The sequence below is a fragment of the Caretta caretta genome, chromosome 6, assembly GCF_965140235.1.
Source record: "Caretta caretta isolate rCarCar2 chromosome 6, rCarCar1.hap1, whole genome shotgun sequence".
Taxonomy (NCBI): domain Eukaryota; kingdom Metazoa; phylum Chordata; order Testudines; family Cheloniidae; genus Caretta; species Caretta caretta.
In genome coordinates, this window is record NC_134211.1 from 26,167,101 (window position 1) to 26,187,098 (window position 19,998).

The following is a 19,998-nucleotide window of genomic DNA, read 5'->3' on the forward strand; positions in this document are numbered from 1 at the left end:
ATTTGTCTTGACACTATTCTTTCCCAAGTCCAAAGTAACTTTGTTTCAAAATTATTAGTGGTTAGGGATTCACAATGCTTGATACAGTAAATAACCACTAAAACTGCTGGCCAAAAGACTCAGTGACAATGTATTAGCACCAGAGGTGTTCGTAGAGAAATTTCCAAACGCTACCGCAGTGTAGACAAGTCTCAGAGACACACACAAAAAAAAAAAAAAAACACAGGGGGAAATCCTGGTGTAGCACTACTGAAGGCAAATGAGAGTTTTGCCACTAACTTCAATGGGACCAGAATTTCACCGAGAGCGTTCAGTGCAGTGGACTGGAAGTCAGGACTTGAAGCTTGATTCTTGGCTCTGCCACAGATGTCCTGTGTGACTTTAGGGAAGTCTTATCACCTTTGTGCCTCAGTTCCTCCATCTGTAAAATGTGGATAGTACTGACGGGGTGCTGTGCATAGTTAATTCATGTTTAGGAATGCTCAGATATCATGGTGATGAAGAATCACAGAAACTGGACAAGTAGTCCTATATATCATACCACTAGTACCATTCCCAGCTTGGGCCAATGAAACAAGTGAGATGTATTAAATAACTGTACAACTAAATCAAGTACAAACTTGGCATGTCAGTAAGAAGTCAAGTCTTAAAAATATATCTAACAGCCATTTAAGAAGCCAAATGCAACGAGAAAAGCAGGCAGGCAGAAACTTGTGGAGGAAATTAAGTTTCTTATGACATTTTTTCTGTTAAATTTTCAGTATAAAATGGGTGGGAGAACAATCTGTTTGATTGGCTGGCTGTATTCATAAACAAATAATCAGAGTTGTGACTGTCAAGTCGATACGATTTCACTGGTCAGAATTGTTGAGGTTCTGTATAGAAAACTGACGATTACAGTCACTGATCAGCAATTCAGAGCCTTGTCACTTTAGTTAATAGTGTAAATGCTTCTCAGAATTATTTAATAATTGCAAAAATGCGCTCTGGACTCAGGATAATGCTGAACCGAATGCCTTCAGCTTCCAGCATCATGGTTACGTGCCTCTGTGATTTCAGACACAAGTCCCTACGCTCCTCCAGCTGTGCAGTGCAGAAGCATTGGCCTAAGAAAGCAAATGCCTCCAGAAAAAAGAGAGGATAGGGGAGGGGGATTTATCTCCATTTTATACATGGGAAACTGAGACACAGGGAGGTTAAGTGACTTACCCCAGGAAACTAGTGTCACAGCCAGGAACTGAACACAGATCTCAGACTACCAATATAATTCCTTAGCCATGAATTCATCCTTCCTCTTAACAATCCTCTTTTCCCTTCAGAATAGGAAGCCAGAATAGCCACTTCATTCTCTGATGGACCCAGCTGCCTTCGCGCTTCATTTGTCATGTGTACCACTTCCCTGTCCTATGCCTTTGAGTTCAATATGCTACCATGGAGCATACCACATCATGCATAATACCACAGATCACAAGAATGCACTAAATTCAAACATAGGCATCAGACAAGGCTGAAGTTGGGTCCTTATTCACAGTTCCTTAGTTGTGGTACTAGCGCCTTATTCATAGGTCCCAGCTCCTTATTCAAAGGCAGTGTCTTGCCGTGTCATATTTAGTCAGGCATGCAATTCTACACCTGCATGCAAAATGGCATCCTCCACACAGCATGACCTCACACATATGCTGCGTGCGAGGTCATGTTGTGTGGAGGATGCCATTTTGTCCATGTGATGGGAGGCTGGATAGAGCTGTTCTGAGGGCAAAGCTGGTCCTGGGGCATGCAATGCATGCCTTACATATATTGACTACACACCACTGAACAAAGGCCAAAGTTGTTTTAAAATAGAGCACTGCAAGATTAAGTTGTTAGAAATTAGTGATTGTGATAAAAATTTAAGTTACTAATTAATTATATATTAAATAATCACTTAAGGAGCTGGGTTTTGACTGGCTGTACATGACAAATTAGGTCTCAGGTCACCTCAAGTGACATCCCTGCAACCATCAGACTGTTCTAAAGGAGCTAGGACATACCATTTTCTGACCTTACAGGAGTGTTGATACTTGGGCCTACACATTTATCCTAATTGTAAACTCAATTGTAAAAAGTATAGGAAAGTTCACAACATGCTAACATTTGTTACTGCAGGTTAGTGTAACAGAAAATCAAGTTGGTTTCGATAACGAGTGTTATAAACAGGCATAAGAGAACCAGACGGAAAGATTAGAGGAGTCCAAACAAAAAGGTTATGTTGATATAATTCAAGGATTATGCTGAAATCATACTTGGGAAAAAGCAGACAATGTTGAACCAGAAATTAATGAACCAATTTTGGTTCGTCGGATACTAGGCCTAATTGGTAGACAAAATGAAGGGAATGAGTCATTCCATCTATCCTTCTCTCTGTGGGTCCTAAAAGAAAGATTTGGGGAAAAAAAAGAGAGAACAGATGGAAGCTAGTAGAATGAGCTTCACCCTCATGGCTGCTACTGCTACTATTTCCTGGAACCCTGCGCCTTTGTCATCCTCTTGTAATAACGGACTGTTGACAATCTTAGCTCCAGCCCATCTCAACTAACTTCTCTTTTCCCCAAAAGGACAGTTATTGCCATCTTTGATACCATTTAAGACCGTGGTTCTCAACCAGGGGTACACAGAAGTCTTCCAGAGGGTACATCGACTCATCTAGATACTTGCCTAGTTTTACAACAGGCTAGTGAAGTAAGTACAAACTAAAATTTTATACAGACAACAACTTGTTTCTATTGCTCTATATATTAGACACTGAAATGTAAGTACTATATTTATATTCCAATTGATTTATTTTATAATTATATGGTAGTAATGAGAAAGTCCGCAATTTTTCAGTAATAGTGTGCTATGGCACTTGTGTGTTTTTATCTGTGATTTTGTAAGCAAGTATGTTTAGGGTACACAAGACAAATCAGACTCCTAAAAGGGGCACGGTAGTCTGGAAAAGTTGGGAGCCACTGATCTAAGAGACTGTCAAAGAAGGGCATTTTTCTTCTAAAATGGAAGGGCCTGGAAGTCCCCTCGTCCGACTTTATCTCCCAACACTTGTCCCTCATTCCCACCTACTCTTCCACACCAGTCACCTTCATAGAAAGCACGTGCTTGTGTAGGGTTTTTTCTTTTTTGTTTTAAAAGTCATTTCAGAGCCTTCTGAATACTCTGCTGTATTTCCCAAAAATAATAATAATAAAAAAAACCCTTTGACAGAGGCAGATTGGGTGGGGATAGCGCTCGGATTAGAGGACCATAACATACCCTGGGAGCCACACAGTTCCTGTGACACAGAAGTTATTTTACAAATAGTTAGCCTCTCTCTGCACATGCACAGTGTAATCCACTGGGTGCATGAGCCTTCTCAGGCACCTAAGTTGAGAAGAAACTCTTTCAAACAACATTTTAATTTGATTCCCCCAAGGGGCTGGTGGGTGCCATGCACTCTTTTGAGGGTAACTCTTGAACACTGGAGATACTGGTGCAATGAGCTGAACCTTGGTTTGATCACTTTTTGCACATAAATAAACATTGCCAGAATGGGTCAACTTTAAGAAAAGTGGTTGCGCTGCCCCTCCCCCCCCCCAACACCAGGCGTATTTTGGGAAACGTGTGGTCAAATGACCCCAAAGTCGAATCCCTAACAGAGCCCCATGACCAATTCAAGTAACCATGCAGACTTTAGAGCACTTAGAGTTGAGCTTTAAATAGAAAACAGGTCTTAACCTTAACAACAGAGCTATAGCTGTGCTACAATTAGATCCATAATTTAAGAGTACTCTTGGATTCCTTGCTGACGCTAAGTTCTCACATAGTGGCAGCTACAAGTCATGCTTTCTCGCCATCTCCAGTTGGCTAGGAGACTCAATCCCATCTCCATGGGCAATGACCCGGCCTCAATTATTCATTCCTTTGTCACCTCTCAGCTGGATTATAGCCACATCATAAACTTGGGCACAAAGCCTTCAGCATTTGGGAAGCTCCAGCTAGTAAAAGAACACTGCAGGGCATCGCCTCAGCAACGCAGCTCCACAAACAGATCACATCTATCCTCTGCTCTCTGCAGTTGCTTCCCATAGAATTTCTAAGCAATTTAAAGATCTTGGTCCTGATCTTCAAGGTGCTCGATGGCCTGGGTTCAGGCTATCTAGAAGATTTCCTAAGATGTGGAACAAAGACTATGGTCAACAGCTCTGCTCCTCAAGCACAATGTAACTCTCTACAATATGAGTAAATCTTGTGAATGCAGTAGGCAGAACTTCAAGCGGGGCTGTTCTCAGACTGTGGAATGAACTCCACCAGGAACTCAGGACAATCACAAACTTCACCACCTTCTATTCCAGGGGTCGGCAACCTCTGGCACCTGGCCTGCCAAGGTAAAGCCGCTGGCGGGTTGGGTTGGTTTATCTGGAGCATCTGCAGGCACGGAGCCCCACAGCTCTCACTGGCCACGATTTGCTGTTCCTGGCCAATGGGAGCTGTGGGAAGCACCGCGGGCCGAGGGACGTGCTAGTCTCTACTTCCTACAGCTCCCATTGGCTGGGAACAGTGAATTGCGGCCAGTGGGAGCTGCGGGGCTCCATGCCTGCAGACACTCCAGATAAACAAATCGGCCCGGCCTGCCAGAGGCTTTACCCTGACTGGTCTGGTGCCAAAGGTTGCCAACCCCGTTCTACTCCAAGTGCAAGGCTCATTTCTTTGACTTTGCCTTCTCTAACACATACATAATAGCAACATGCATGTTTGAATATTAAACAAACCTAAAACCATGCAAAAACAAGACAATTCACCGCATTTGTTTCTATCCCCGGGGGTAGGGGAGGATGAGAAAACAAACACCGAAAGGCAGATGTGTAGTCATGTTGCTTAATATGCTACTTCAAGGTACTCAAATACTGCAGCAATGAATGTGCTATAACAATCTCTCTACAGAATTGATAGAATATATTTTAACCGAGTACTGTATGACATGTTGATTAAAAAGTGAGCGCTATACAATATCAATAAAGCAAATGTTAAATGGAATAAAACATGGCTAACTGACCAGTCTCAAAAAGTTAGTTGTCAATGGGGAGTCATCTTTGAATGGTGGTGTTTCTGTTGGGCTCTGCAGGGATCAGTACTAGGCCCAACACTCGTTCATATTTTCACCAACAATCAGAAAGTAAATATAAAAATCACTCCTAATAAAGTTTGTGGATGACATAAAAATTGGCAGAATGGCAAATGATGAGGACAAAACAGACCTACAGAGAGATCTGGATTCAAGCAAAATCCATTTAAATTCATCAAGAAACAAGGAATACTGGCCATATCTATCAGATGGGGGCTGTGTCCTGGAAAACAGTGACTCTGAAAAGGATTTAAGAGTCACAGAATCATAGAAAAGTAAAGCTGGAAGGAACTTCGAGGGGCCATTTAGTCCAGCCCCCCTGTTCCGAGGCTGAATCAACTATATCTAGACCTTCCCGGACAAGTGTTCACCCAACCTGTTCTTAACAATCTCCAATGACAAGGATTCCTTAACCTATTCCAGTGCTTAACATCCTTGTAGTCAGAAAATTTTTCCTAATATTAACCTAAATCTCCCTTGCTGTAGATTAAACCCATCACTTCTTGTCCTACATTCCTTGGACATTGTCATAAATATAAACGGAAGGGTAAACCCCTTTGAAATCCCTCCTGGCCAGGGGAAAGCTCCTCTCACCTGTAAAGGGTTAAGAAGCTAAAGGTAACCTCGCTGGCACCTGACCAAAATGACCAATGAGGAGACAAGATACTTTCAAAAGCTGGGAGGAGGGAGAGAAACAAAGGGTCTGTGCGTCTGTCTATATTCTGTCTTTGCCAGGGATAGACCAGGAATGGAGTCTTAGAACTTTTAGTAAGTAATCTAGCTAGGTACGTGTTAGATTATGATTTCTTTAAATGGCTGAGAAAAGAACTGTGCTGAATAGAATAACTATTTCTGTCTGTGTATCTTTTTTGCAACTTAAGGTTTTGCCTAGAGGGGTTCTCTATGTTTTGAATCTAATTACCCTGTAAGGTATCTACCATCCTGATTTTACAGGGGGGATTTCTTTATTTCTATTTACTTCTATTTTTATTAAAAGTCTTCTTGTAAGAAAACGGAATGCTTTTTCATTGTTCTCAGATCCAAGGGTTTGGGTCTGTGGTCACCTATGCAAATTGGTGAGGCTTTTTATCCAACATTTCCCAGGAAAGGGGGGGTGCAAGTGTTGGGAGGATTGTTCATTGTTCTTAAGATCCAAGGGTCTGGGTCAGTAGTCACCTAGGCAAATTGGTGAGGCTTTTTACCAAACCTTGTCCAGGAAGTGGGGTGCAAGGTTTTGGTAAGTATTTTGGGGGGAAAGACGCATCCAAACAGCTCTTCCCCAGTAACCAGTATTAGTTTGGTGGTGGTAGCGGCCAATCGAAGGACAAAGGGTGGAATATTTTATACCTTGGGGAAGTTTTGACCTAAGCTGGTAAAGATAAGCTTAGGAGGTTTTTCATACAGGTCCCCACATCTGTACCCTAGAGTTCAGAGTGGGGGAGGAACCTTGACAACATGGAGAACAATCAATTACCATCCTCCTTATAACAGCCTTAACATATTTGAAGACTTATCAGATTCCCGCTCAGTCTTCTTTTCTCAAGACAAAACGTGCCCAGTTTTTGTAACCTTTCCTCAGAGGTCAGGTTTTCTAAACCTTTTAGCATTTTTGTTGCTGTCCTCTGGACTTTATCCAATTTGATCTATGTTTTTCTTAAAGCATGGTGCCCAGAACAGGACACAGTACTCCGCTGAGGCTGCCCAGTGCTGAGTAGAGCATGACTGTTACCTCCTGGTTTTACATACAACAGTCCTGTCAATATGCCCCAGAAAGCTATTAGCCTTTTTCACCACTGCACCACATTGTTGGCTCATATTCATTGCATGATCCATTACAACCCTTATGTCCTTTTCAGCAGTACTACTGCCTACACAGTTATTCCCCATTTAGCATTGGATTTTTCCTTCCCAAGTGAAGTACTTTGCACTTGTCTTTATTGAAGTTAAATTTGTTGATTTCATGTCAATTATCCAATTTGTCAAGATCATTTTGAATTCTAATCCTGCCCTCCTAAGTGCTTTCAACCCCTTCCATCTTGGTGTCATCCACAAACTTCATAAGCGAACTCTCCATTCTACTGTCAACTTTATCAATGACTCGGCTAAATCACTGAATGCGAGCTCCCAATATGATCCTTGGATGTATAAATAGGAGTAAGGAATAAGAGTAGGGAGATGATTTTACCTCTGATTATGGCATTGGTGAAACCAATATTAGAATACAGTATCCAGTTCTGGTGTCCACATTTAAAAAAGGATGTTGAAAAATTGGAGGGGGCACAGAAAAGAGACAAAAATGATTAAAGGACTGTAGTAGAAAATGCCTTACAGTACGAGTTAAAGAGCTCAATGAGTTTAGCTTATCCAAAGGAAGACTGAGATGTGGCTTAATTATGGTGTAAATACCTCAACACTGACAAAATATTGGGTCGTAACATGCTCTTTTAATCCAGCAGAGAAGAAGAACCAATGACTAGAAGCTGAAGGCAGACAAATTCAAATTAGAAAGATGTGTGCCCCATTTAACAGTGAGGGTGATCAACCATTAGAACAAACTACCAAGGGAAATGGTGGATTCTCCATCCCTTGATGTCTTCAAATCAAGAGTGGGTGCCACCCTAGAAGATACATTTTAGTCAAACACAAATTATTGCTGAGCTCAGTGCAGGGTAAATCGGGATGAAATTCTATGGTGTTATACAGGTCAGACTAGATGATCTAACGGTCTCTGCTGACCTAAAAAATCTCTAACTTTATGAAACCCTGTTACTGGCCTGGCTACACACACCCTTTTATCAAAGTTTCCATTCTATGGAAATGTTTGGTGCTATGGTTGTGTCAGGATTACAGACTATAAAAATCTCCTTATGGGGACGCAGGCAGCACCTAGTTATGCAGCAATTTAATGCAGAAATTAATGAAGAAACATCCCTTCTGTGCAAAACAGGGTCTTACACAAGCCCTTAGATATGCTTAAATATAGATATCACTAGCGATCAGTACTAACAGCAGCAACAATGGCTCAATTAATTAAAATATTTTAATTATAATAAATAGCAACTTCTTTACTTATTTTACAATTTCAGAGTCACAGTAAACAAGGGCAACGCATTAGGTCAATTGAGAATGTAATTTCATTAAGAGTATTTCTTATGTATTACATTTGCAGTTAAGTCTGATCACAGAAACATTCAAATATTTGACCCTCTGATTTACATCAGAGATTTCTGTGCAAGATCTCAAGTAAGTTGAAAGAAAACAAGATACATCACAAACTAGTAACTCCTGTATCTTTTCAAATACCATTCACTGATCAGAGAAAAATGAAATGCTCTACTTCAAAAAAATCCTTCCTCTGCAGCTCTTTTCCAAGTAAACGGAATATAGCATTAACATTTAAAGTAATGTTTCAAAATACTGATTAGTTCAATAAGCCATCAAATTATTTGCATGAAACAGAGTCTTTTGAAGCAAAGATGTTGTCCTTATAGCTACAGAGTTGTCAAAACAAGATACCACACTGGGAACCATTTTGCATGTTCCCACAAACACGGTCAAACCGAGGGCTGGCATTTTTATGGTGAAATTTTGGAATGAACACAAAGAAAGTGAGGATATTCTAGCCACAGAGAGAGTTTTCCAAATTCCACTGAAGTGTACCAAGCCACATTGCTGCTGTACGAGTCTCACAGCTCAACTAGCTGCTTCAACTGACTAGAGTATAAAGGCATAAGTAATTTTCTATTTTAGTACCATCAGAAACCACTCAGAGCAGCAGTATGCACTGAGCTAGGCCTTGTATGTTTGCAGACAGTTAATAAATGTGATTATTGGGAGCCAGCTGTGTCCAAACGGGTCTTCATATTATTTTTGTTGTGAAAGGAGCAAATGATGAAACACTAATACATGTTTTTGTATCTGTAGTTTACTCATGTTTCCTGTTCTTCATTCACGTAACAGCAAACCACAGATCCTATAGACTTCATTTGCAACTATTATAATTTCTGTGAAAACATGACAACTGTATTTTGCAACCAATTGGCTGAATATGGCTTTTTATTATTGATTTTATTGACATACCTATTGTACATTTACTAACAAAGAAAACTCAAATCAACATTGGTGTAATAAGTGTGTCATACCAAAATTAAAAGGTTCACCTCTGCGAGTGGCATATCCTCATCTCTTCATGATGAAAGAACTCTTGCAGGGAAGCATCATTTGGGGTGACCCAACATATATTTTGTCACAGCCAGCCAGTCAAAACTGAGCTCCTTGTTCAAGGCCTCTTTACAACACTAAAGTGAAGGGGGGTGAAGGGAGGAGTTGCATTTGGCAGCATATTATGCTGGAATATAGCGTCAAGTTAGTCCCCAATCCAAAAGAAATCTCCAAATCCTGTGCCTCCTGACTTCACTGATGCCTTTGTGAACCACAGTTGGGTTGGCCCCCTACCACACACAGATTTTTGGGTAACTTATGCTCAGTCTACCGTAGCTTAGAGAGCTTCCGGTGAAGTTTCCACATACCCCTGTCCAACCCTGCAGACAGGGTACTCCAAAACCTCACACCCTCAGCTCATACAGAGGAAAGCCACAGTCTGGTAGCCCATTGCAGTACAGTGCCCAGCCCAACTGTGCTATCATGGCTGGTGGGAGAGGGGGAGGGAAGGGAGAGTACACAGAGATCAACCATGCGAATGGGAGCCTAAACTCTCAGTGATCCCTTGCCCTTGGTACCTTTGCTGGCACTTTCCTCCCCACATCCCTACAGTTCTCCCAGGCTAGGTAGAAGTTAGAATGCACTCACACATCTATGCAGTTGCTATACTTAGCTCATTTGTTCTCTTCCATGCAATGGGTCTTTTACACAGGAAGGCAACATATGGTCCATGAGTCCAATTAAACTTAATGGCAGTCATAAGCCTCAACTGCTATTCGCCCCATGGGCATTTATTCTGGTGACATTTATAAACAATATAATTCACACTTTCCCCCGATGTCTTGTTACCTAAATAAAGTCTCTACACCTAGCTGGTATACAAACTAGGAAATTGGATTGTAGGGATTTGTTTCACTAGGTAACTCACATGGTTAAAGGGATCTCAGGTATATCTGTGATTCAAGTTGCCCCTCTCCCATAGCACTATGCAGTCTGGAATTCTCCCCCAGCTGAATATATTCTTCTTGTTCACCCTACTAAATAACATTTATCAGCATGTATCAAATGCTTTGTGTGTCAGCATCTAGGTTATATTGCGTCCTTATGCTCTTCATTAATTGCACAGAACTTCACACAGGAAGATCTCAGTTTTCCAGGTAACTTTAACAAACTATCTCAAGCAGGCTTCTTGTGACACTGCAGAGAGACAGAAAGCCCTTCTTTTGATGGCAGAGGCAAAGGATCTTTGGAAGTTTCCCAGTATCAAACACAAAAAGTGAAAAAAGCAGCAGACCCCAAGAGATAAAACCCCCTCCACAGCAGAAAGCACATTGTCACCCAGAAAAAGAAAAATAAGCAGATACATAAAAGAAGCCAAACGCTTACCAGCTTTTAAAAAAGCAGCAGTTCCTTCCCCGCAAACCACAAAATGACTATATTAGAGCTACAACTCATTCCCTCACAGATTTAAAGGGCTAGCTACTAAGACAGACAGCATGCTGGGAAAGGCTCCTATAAAAGGATAAAGCAAAAGCTCTGAGCTCAGCATTAGCAATGGGTCCAGAAAGATGAATGGCTCTTATTGAAAGAGTAGTGAAATCACACTTTTCTGAGTGCTAAAAACATCCTGGAGAAAGCCTGTCATAATATAGCCTTGTGGTTATATACTACATGTTATGCATTTGAGTTGATACTTTCTGTCTGTTCTGCTATATAGTTGTAATAAATATCCTGACCCTTTCTGGAAAAGTAGCAGTTTTTTGTTTTTTTGTTTTTACTTAAGGCTTACTACCATGTCTTGACCCACAGGTTCAATTTACTTCTCCCTTAGTAAGTAAGTGACAATCTAATAAGCATGACGGATAACTGCTAGGGTCACTTTCTCTTCACGTGAAGCTAAATAAGTGGGGGATAAGGAGCGCACTGATTAGCGTAATACAATAGGAGAATTACGGCTTCACAATCTTTCTGGTATAGCCTATAAATAACTACAGAGCAAAACAAAGGCTATAATAACTAACAAGACAGTATGGAGCAAAACCTGCACTGATGCCCAGCTAGAGTGATCACAATGAGTTAAAATTGCATGAAGTAGATGTCAGGCTGAAATTTAGTTGTGTGTATGGATCTTGGGCCAGATTTACAAAGGTATTTAGGAACCAAAAGATGCACATAGGCACCTGGGATTTACAAAAGCACCTAAGCAGGTTAGGCGCTTAACTCCCATTAAAAGTCAATAAATATTAAGCACCTATCTCCTTAGGTATCTAGGCATTTCTTAGAGTATCTTTAGGCTCCTTACAGAAGTTTTTGTAAGGCCCTTATCCTTGTTCAGCAACTCATGTAGGCATAAATGGCTTGTCTCCAAGGAGACTCGCTGTAAGTTGTACAAAGTTCATTCTGTAGGTAATGCTGCTTCCACATTTCTGACTGTAGTAGCAGTTCCGGTACTAATCCTCTTGTTCCTTTGTAACTAATCATTCAAAGTGCTCATGGGGGGGGGGGGGTTTGATGGCTGTCTCATATTTAAAGTCTGAAAAGCATTCAGGGGCTGTAAAAAAAAAAAAAATCTCTATACCAAGTCTTGTTTTCTCTGATTCTGCAGGAGGAATTCTTAGTGGTTTGGAGTGGGAGTTCTCTTAGCCTGTAATTGAGAGGGTGGGCAGGTGTGAATCTATCAGAAAGAGCTTTTCATCCAAGTGTTTGTCAGGTGTTTTTGTTAAATAGGTGTTCATCAAATTAAAGAAAAAAACTCAGGGTTTTCATCAGCCAGACTAAAAATCCCTTTCTCAATTACTAACCTTTCATTGTTGCTTGTGACGTCATTATCCCACTAGCTCTCCAGTCCTCTCCAAAGTTCTCTGGCAAAGAGAGAACTGATTTTTTTTATATGAACTATTTTCAAGCCTTCTTTATACATAACAAAGAAGTTAAAAAGGGCTTCCCCTCTCCCTTCCCCTTAAAGGGAGCTTTGGATGCATTCACTTGAAAGGTGCAAGGTTTTTAAATTTTTCCCTTAGTTTTCTTTTTATGAGGACTTATTTAGCTAACACTCAAACTTTAGCTATAACTGATACTATACACAGCAATACACTTCCACTGTAAATAGAGTCTGTGTTTTCTGGAGGAAAGTGTTACCCAGAATGCTGGAAATACCAGGGGACTATACTTATATGAACCTTTGGCCCTTTACACCTGCAGGTACGTGCTCTTAGGCAGGTGCCCATAGCATCTGAGATGTGGATCTCCAACACAGCGGAGACCTGTATGTGCCAGCTCTGATTTAAAGAGAGAACATCCACCTGAAGTGTAGCCAATTAAAAATAAATGGTTAATAGTGCTACTCCCCCTTCCAAATTCTGTGGTCTTCCAACCACATCCTACTTTCTTCTAAAAATGGTTTCTCTTCCTTATTGCTATGTGGGGGAAAAAAAACATAAACAAGGGAAAATAATGAAACTGATTCTTCAGTTTGTGTACCTTCTGTAAACAGAGAAATATATCTTTCTCTAAATTCTTTCAGCTACAACAATCAGAAGGGTTATATGTAACAGTAAGCAAAGAGCCAGAAGAGCTATTTCAGTTGATCTCCCCCTTTAAAAAAAAAAACAACAGTACTAGTTTCCTCACTTCAGAGAACCTTTCTAATGTAGTTTGACTGGGGTATAAACTCTGTCACTAACTTTTTACTATATTTATTTACATGTCCTAAAGCCACCCAGGGCTAGTTTTTGGGCTTGTGAAACCTGTTGTCCCAGCTGTGGTAGAGAGCAACTATGACTGACTTGACTCTGTGTGAGAAATAGCTGAACTTCTGCTGATGGTGCTAGGCCACTGCAAGCTCCTTCCCAGCCGGTAACGGGGCTGCCTACAACTTACTTTAGTTCCTTCTCTGAGCTGAGAATACAGCATCTGGACACAAACTTGGGAGCGGGGAGGAAGTGATCAGTGGAAAAGCCTACACAACTAGAGTTTCACAGGGGACAGAGAGAAGGGAAACCCAGACTTCTTCACAGGAGTAGCAGCATCTACCAGAGCCCAGGGGAGGAGGGGAACTGGAAAGGTAATTCCCAGTGAGGAGAGACACCCTATTGCCTCTCGGAAAGGAGACAGAATGAGATACAGAGGAAAAAAGGGAGCAGAAGAAATGGAGTAAAGAGGAAGCTACAACACTCTAGGGGGGAGAGAGCTGGGGAAGAGAGAATTGGGAGTGGGGAAAAAGCAAATATAGAAGATGGAGGAGGAGAGTCTGCTCTTGCAAAGAAATAAAAGGCAAACTTAATAAGTGTTATGGAGATAGAATGAACTGGAAGGAAAAATAAATGGAATAAAAATCCAAGGAAGGAGGACAAAAGTAAGTCTCCTCCATCCCTGGACACACACCCAGAACTCTTAGTTAGAACAGTGTATTAATTTGTGCTTTTTTAAACTGTATCTCTGGCCTACACTCTCCTAAGTTGAGAACAGAGGGGATGAAAGATGGGTGGCTGTTTTCATCACTTGTACCAATGTTGCAGGATCCTCTAGCTAAGCAGAGAAAGGCAACAAAAGCTCTAATCCAGCACACTGCACTTGTTACACACATACACCCGGTGGGTTTAGGCCAGGCCAGTTAGACTGCTCCCTCTACAAGAAGGAAGGAGAAACAATGTAGAAGGCTGACAAAGAGTCAAAGCCTGTGATAAGAGAGGACTTCACCCATGACGTGCTGAGCATCTACTGCAAACCCTCAGCTCCCTTTGGTTTATGTGGGTGTTAAAGAGCACTCAGCACCTCACAGATGAGCTAATTGAATTTTTGAGACTGTTGGTAATTATTCTGCATGGACCCCATGACAAGCAGCTGATCTCCATTTACCCAGCAGCAGAGGAAGCTGATGACAGCAGGAAAACTCTTTGCCTGTGCTCTTCAAAATGTAAGTTTCCTAAAGTTGACAAATAGGCTTCCCAAACTCTAAAAGCTGGCCCAGCTCCTGGGTTGGCTCAGCAACGACAAAGTAGTCTATTGCCAAGGCTTTTTGCTTCTGCCACATCTCTATATGGAGTTGTAGTTATCTGCCATCAAACTTTTGAAAGTGGGCAAACATATTAGGTGTCTCAGCATTTAAATGTTCAGGTGGAGATGTTTGTGGACTAATTTTCAACTGGTCAACACTGCTCAAAATCAGGGCCCAACCTGTCTCAAGCTGGACACCTAAATCAAAGATCTATTTAAATTATGGACTGGCGCTGCATTTTTTAATGGAAAATGCTAGTTTAATCAAAATCTAAATATTTTTCAAAGAAGAAAATTCGAAATGGAAAAAAAATGTTTTAGAAAATTACTGGGATTTTGGACTTTCGTTTTGGATTTCAAAATTTCTTTTGAAATTTTCCTCATGTTTATATTTTTATGTTGTTTCATGACATGTGAGTTGCAGTACTGTATAATATGCACTAGTACAACTGGCATGTCAGGCTGACATGATAGTTAAAATATCCTGTTATTTTTGTTTTATTTTTAAACTCATTAAGGGCAGCTGCTAGTTAAACTGTTTCATTACAACACAAACAGGAGACGTTTCGACCTACAGAAGATAACATGTTTCAATTGGCACAAAGTCGCAGCTGCCCTTAATGAATTTTACAGTAGAACACTATAGCATAATATGACACGTCAATGGTACTACTAACAACCCTACATAGTGTTAACGTATACTGACAGGTTTCAGAGTAGCAGCCGTGCTAGTCTGTATTCGCAAAAAGAATTTCTTTTAACGTATACTCTTAACCCTAACCTAGCACTACTGACAGATCATGAAATAATGTAAAAATACAAAAGTAAGAGAATAAAACTAATGAAATAAAATCTGAAATGAAATTTTGAAACTCTGAAACAACATTCCAAAATCCTGAACACATTTTCCAAAACTGATTTTTTTGTTCAGGAAATTCCAATTTAAGGGACTTTTGATAATAGTTATTTTTGTTCTGAATTGTAATTAATTTTGTTGTTCAAAATGTTGAAATTTGCCCCAAAGCGAAAATTCAGCATTTCGGCCAGGCCTACGATTGACCCTCCCTTGTTAACTCTTTGGTTCCAGATCTGACCTTGTTCTCTGCTTGTGAAGCTCTGAGGGCCAGATTTACAAAGGGGTCTCTTAGGTGCCTGCTGCCCAGTAGAATTCACAGCCCAGAGTTAGGTGCTCAGGCTCTCCCTGGAGAGAATTAGGTGCCTAAGAAAGGGAACAAGAAGCCAGCAAGCTGAGCATGGAGCTGCCTAAGCTAGCCAGTAAACAATGCCACAGAGGAAGGGCCCTCCCTCTACTTGGGATTCTCAGCCATAAGCCCTCTCCTGGAGTTACATGTCAGCCACTTTAGGTAACCTATGCAAGAGAAAGAGGCACCCCCCCACACACACCTTTCCCATGCCATTATAGCCCTATGGCTAGGGCACTTACCTGGGACATAGACAGCCTGTTTTCAAATCTCTGCTCTTTCTGATTTGGAGCAAGATCTTGAACTTAGGTCTGCTCATCCCAGGAGAGCGCCCGAGCTACACGCTGTTCTGGGGTGGGTCTCAATCTCTCCTGTTGAAACTGTTCCATTCAGTATGAATAATTAAATATTCATTAGGCCAAAGAAAAAAGTAGGACAAGATTGACTGTATATCCCAGTGGTTAGGGCATTCACCAGTGATGTGGGAGAATCAGGTTTGAGTCCCTGCTCCACATCAGGGATTCAAACTTGGGTATCTCCTATATCTCACATGCATATACTAGGCACTTACACATAGGCTCATCCCTGATGTCTTTTGTGTAAGGTAGGCATGCCAGCAAGACAGGCAAGAAAATGCTTACTTTGAGAATCCCACCAGGGCTTAGATGTGACAGGAACCAAACAGCTTGGCGGCATCAGGATTTAGGCAGCTTTGCATATGCCCACTGGCAGAAACATCGATGTCTATGCAGTTTAGGCACCTACTGGGGGAGGTGGTACCTGAGCAGTGGTTTTGTGAATGGCATTGGTGCCTAAATGTTGGACTTAGGTGCTGAAAGAGGCAGTTAGATAGATCCCTTTGTGGATCTAGCCCCAAGTACCTTTTTGGGTGCTATATAAATACGAAATATCACCTTGCTTTTTGCAGGTGCTGTATCCTTTTCTCCTGAAATATCAATGTGCTGACAACTCACTGAGGTACCACTAGACTTGATTATTAAATACAGAAATGACAACCACAAATTATGACTTTGCAAAAATATGATTGCTCTCTCATCTAAGGTTAAAGCACATGTTTACAAACTGGAATCTGAAGCACTGTTTGCAGACTGCAATCAGAGAAACATTTTGATTGAGTATTTATTACACACAGCAAATACCAAAAAAAATCATGACTTTCATTTCCTGTAGAACAGATGTTTGCTAGCAATTTTAGACTAAACCTGAAGGAAGTATTGTGAACTCTTGAAGCTGGTGTTACACTTACTGCAACTGAGCATATTGCCAGGAAAAATGCTGAAGATATTTTTGAACATTGGTGAAAGAGAATTTGCATTTGTAACATTTATTGTGCACTGTAGGGTCAAGTGACTTAAAAGTAGTAATCACAATTTGCAAAAGGGGCTGGAAATATTGGGTTCCTCAATTTTTGGGTACCCATGTGATGCCTTAAAAGGATCTGCTTTTTAGGGTGATCCTTTTTAGGTTCCTCAAATTGGGCACCCCAAAACAGAAATACCCAAAATCACTTCTTAAATTTTAGGCCATTCAGTGTTCAACAAGTTCTGAGCCTCATCTCTGAGGCGTGAATGTCCTTCATTCCCACTTAAATCAATGGGAGCGGAAGGCTTGTAGCATTTGGCAGGAGCCGCTCAATACTTCATAGAATTGGGGGCCTCCTTTGCTGAACGAGTTTGATCTCCTGCTCATGCGTCCATATAAAGCTGTTTCTCTTTGTTTCTTGCAGATGCTCTAACAAAACCCACTTACACTCACCCACCCAGAGGATTAGTTCAGTAAGTGGGGTACTGTTTGTTTGTGCATACGCATTGCACTGAGATTTGAGATGATTGAAGATAGGCTGAGAGTAGCATGTGGCACATTCTAAAGCCATGTAGCACGCACTGACCTGGGCTGAGTGGGTAGATCTCATTATCAGCTCCGAAGAACAGATTCCGTGTCAGCTTGCGAGGATCAATTTTCTGAGGGGTGGAAGACGCAGGACAGAGAGAGAACCTGCGACGAAGAAAATTCTCCTCCTTCATGGCATGAGCAGTAGGGGTTTTCTAAAAGGAAGGGACAGAAATAATAACAGTTAACGCCAAGACACAAGAAACCAAAATTTCACAGACAGATGACTCTGCTTTTTCAGAGCTACCTAAGCAGAGCACTGATTCCATTTTTAGAATGCCAGAGAGCTATGCAAACAAACTGCTATATTAGGAGGAACAGCCAAATTCCTGTTCTTCTGACTCTTGGCCATTCACGAATGGTGGGGAAGTGGAGTGACACTGGTACAAACTCCCGTTCATGGATCCGGCCAGTGTAACATCCATTCCTTTACGAGGCTCTGAAGATAACTCCTAGGTAACGGTTACTTCCTGGACCTAGCAAGAGCAGAACACTGAATTGCTTTGCTACCTTTTTTAAAAAGCAGGTTCTGGCTTTAGGCGGCACTCACTGAGACCAGAGTCCAGTCTAGGGTATAAAGAGGAAGACCCCCTGCCAGGATGCTGATATGAGTGTCTTGAGCTGCACAGGGACCGAGCACCGAAAAGGCAGTGTCCTTCCTGCCTGATTTCTTCATACAGCACATTTGAGCAGCATCACGTTTTCTTTCTAATGGCCATTAGATCAGCTTCAACGTTTGACCAATAGGGGTAAGCGCTGCCCCTCTCTTGGGCTACAGAACAGCATTTATCTTCCTGAAAGCCTCCCTGCGCCTCAGTACAAAAGCTGGGTAGTGCTGTGCTATCTACCACCGCGCACCTGAAGCACAGATTATCCTGACTGGAATTAAAGGTTTCTTTTATACCTTTCTGACAAGCAGTTCTTTTTCACTCATCACAATGGGGTATTATGATCATCGCCCTGATTTCTAGGCTTTATTCTCCCTCTGATGTGCAACTGGCGGCAGAGTTCTCATGAGCAGCGATGGGAGTTAACTTTGCCTTCAGAGTTTGCAGAAGGGAATACATAGTATGTTTTCTCTAACAGGATGAATTATTGCATGAGAAAGAGATCTTGGGGGAGACCCACTAGAATTTCAGGGCACTGTTTCCTGAAAAATGGCCTGTAAGTTTGCCCATCTCTTCATGCTGTGAAGTAATAATGTGCCAGCTCTTTGGGGGTTGGACTAGATGACCTCCTGAGGTCCCTTCCAACCCTGATATTCTATGATTCTATGGTGCAACTGAGGATAACACAGCAGAAACAGCTCCCAGCATGATTTAAAGCAGCCTAGGGGCTCTTTAAATTACACTGGCTGAACTGATACCACATGGACCACTGGACTGGCTGAGGGTCATGGGGGATGCTGTGCACTCCAGCCTGCTACTGGGAAAACCGCCTCCCTGCACCTGAAACCCTCCCCACTCCATCGCTGATAGGAGAAGCCTCAACTGCCCCTTCAGGGGAGCTTTTCACTACTGAGGCAGTACAAAGCAGGCAGGGTGGGGGGCAAGAATCTAGCACAATGTGAGAAAACATCCTCTCGTATTTTGCTGGGGTTGTCTCTGGCACCTGCTATGTTGATCCATATAGGAAGCAATTACAATAATGTTTTTTGAGTTAAATAGCACTTACACGGCCAAAAGGTAAGTGTGAGCCAGGAATCTATTGGTGCCAACTGATAATGGGCACCAGAGGGGGTGCATAAGGGTCTGGCATGTACAACCTAGTTCACCAAAGAGTGTCATGTGAGGTCTCAAATAAAAGCCAGTGTCACATGGGTCATAACTGCCATTGCAAAACACATGTAAGGATGTTATGTAGGGAGCTGTGTATATACACTGAAAATTACATTCTGAAAGTCTGTGTCTAGGGACTGGTCACCAGCAAAGGTAAAAAACGGGTTTTCTTTCAGACAAGAAATGTTAATCTATCCCGCTGTTTACATGTCAATTAGGTATTGTACAGTTCACAATGGGTCTCCTCTCACCAGTCTGAACTGAAAGCTAATGAAGGATTTTGTGAAAACATCAAAGAGAGGAAGGTCACAGGAAGAAGTAAACAGTGGAGGGACCCGGGGGGAGAAGGCGTGCACATCAGAGGTCTGCTCACGCATATTTGGTGGACATAGAAGACACTCTGGCATCCTTCAGCTAGGAAGTAAGCGGAGTGAGTTTGCTTCATGAAAAAGGGGGTCTCATCCAGACTTCGTTGAAAATGCTGGTGAAAACTTTGGGTGAGATAAGCTTCTTTAGACAGCGAGCTGGACTTGTTAGTTAAAGTTTAATCTCTAGAAAGCGTGATCTTCTTTATACATTATCATTTGCTTCCACTCTTCATACTCACTGTCATTTGAACCCCTGATCTTTGATAATCAGTTTATTCTTGTTTGCACTATAAATATATATAAGAGCTGTGCGTTTAATAGAGCTTTGTTCCAAGGGATAAGAAATAAATTGCGATGTATTGTTCCTTTCAGGGAGCCCCAGGCCTGGTAATTCTGTGCCAGTTCAGTGGGTACAGGGCTGGACGCTAAAGGGAACATAGGGAGGAGTT

The 19,998-nt window shown here is 41.7% G+C and overlaps 1 protein-coding gene across 6 annotated transcripts in view; it reads right to left on the reverse strand.

Moving 5' to 3' along the window:
• The window catches only part of OSBPL5 (oxysterol binding protein like 5), a 220,223-nt gene that overhangs the window by 83,914 nt on the left and 116,311 nt on the right, over window positions 1–19,998 (reverse strand). For 5 of the 6 annotated variants that reach the window (XM_048854699.2, XM_048854700.2, XM_048854695.2 and 2 more), the window contains one exon: window positions 17,402–17,558. In XM_048854699.2, the coding sequence (XP_048710656.1) occupies window positions 17,402–17,537 (136 nt within the window). In that variant the 5' untranslated portion in view covers window positions 17,538–17,558. Of the gene's footprint in view, window positions 1–17,401; window positions 17,559–19,998 lie in introns of those variants that run through there. The other variant, XM_048854701.2, reaches the window with a different exon arrangement.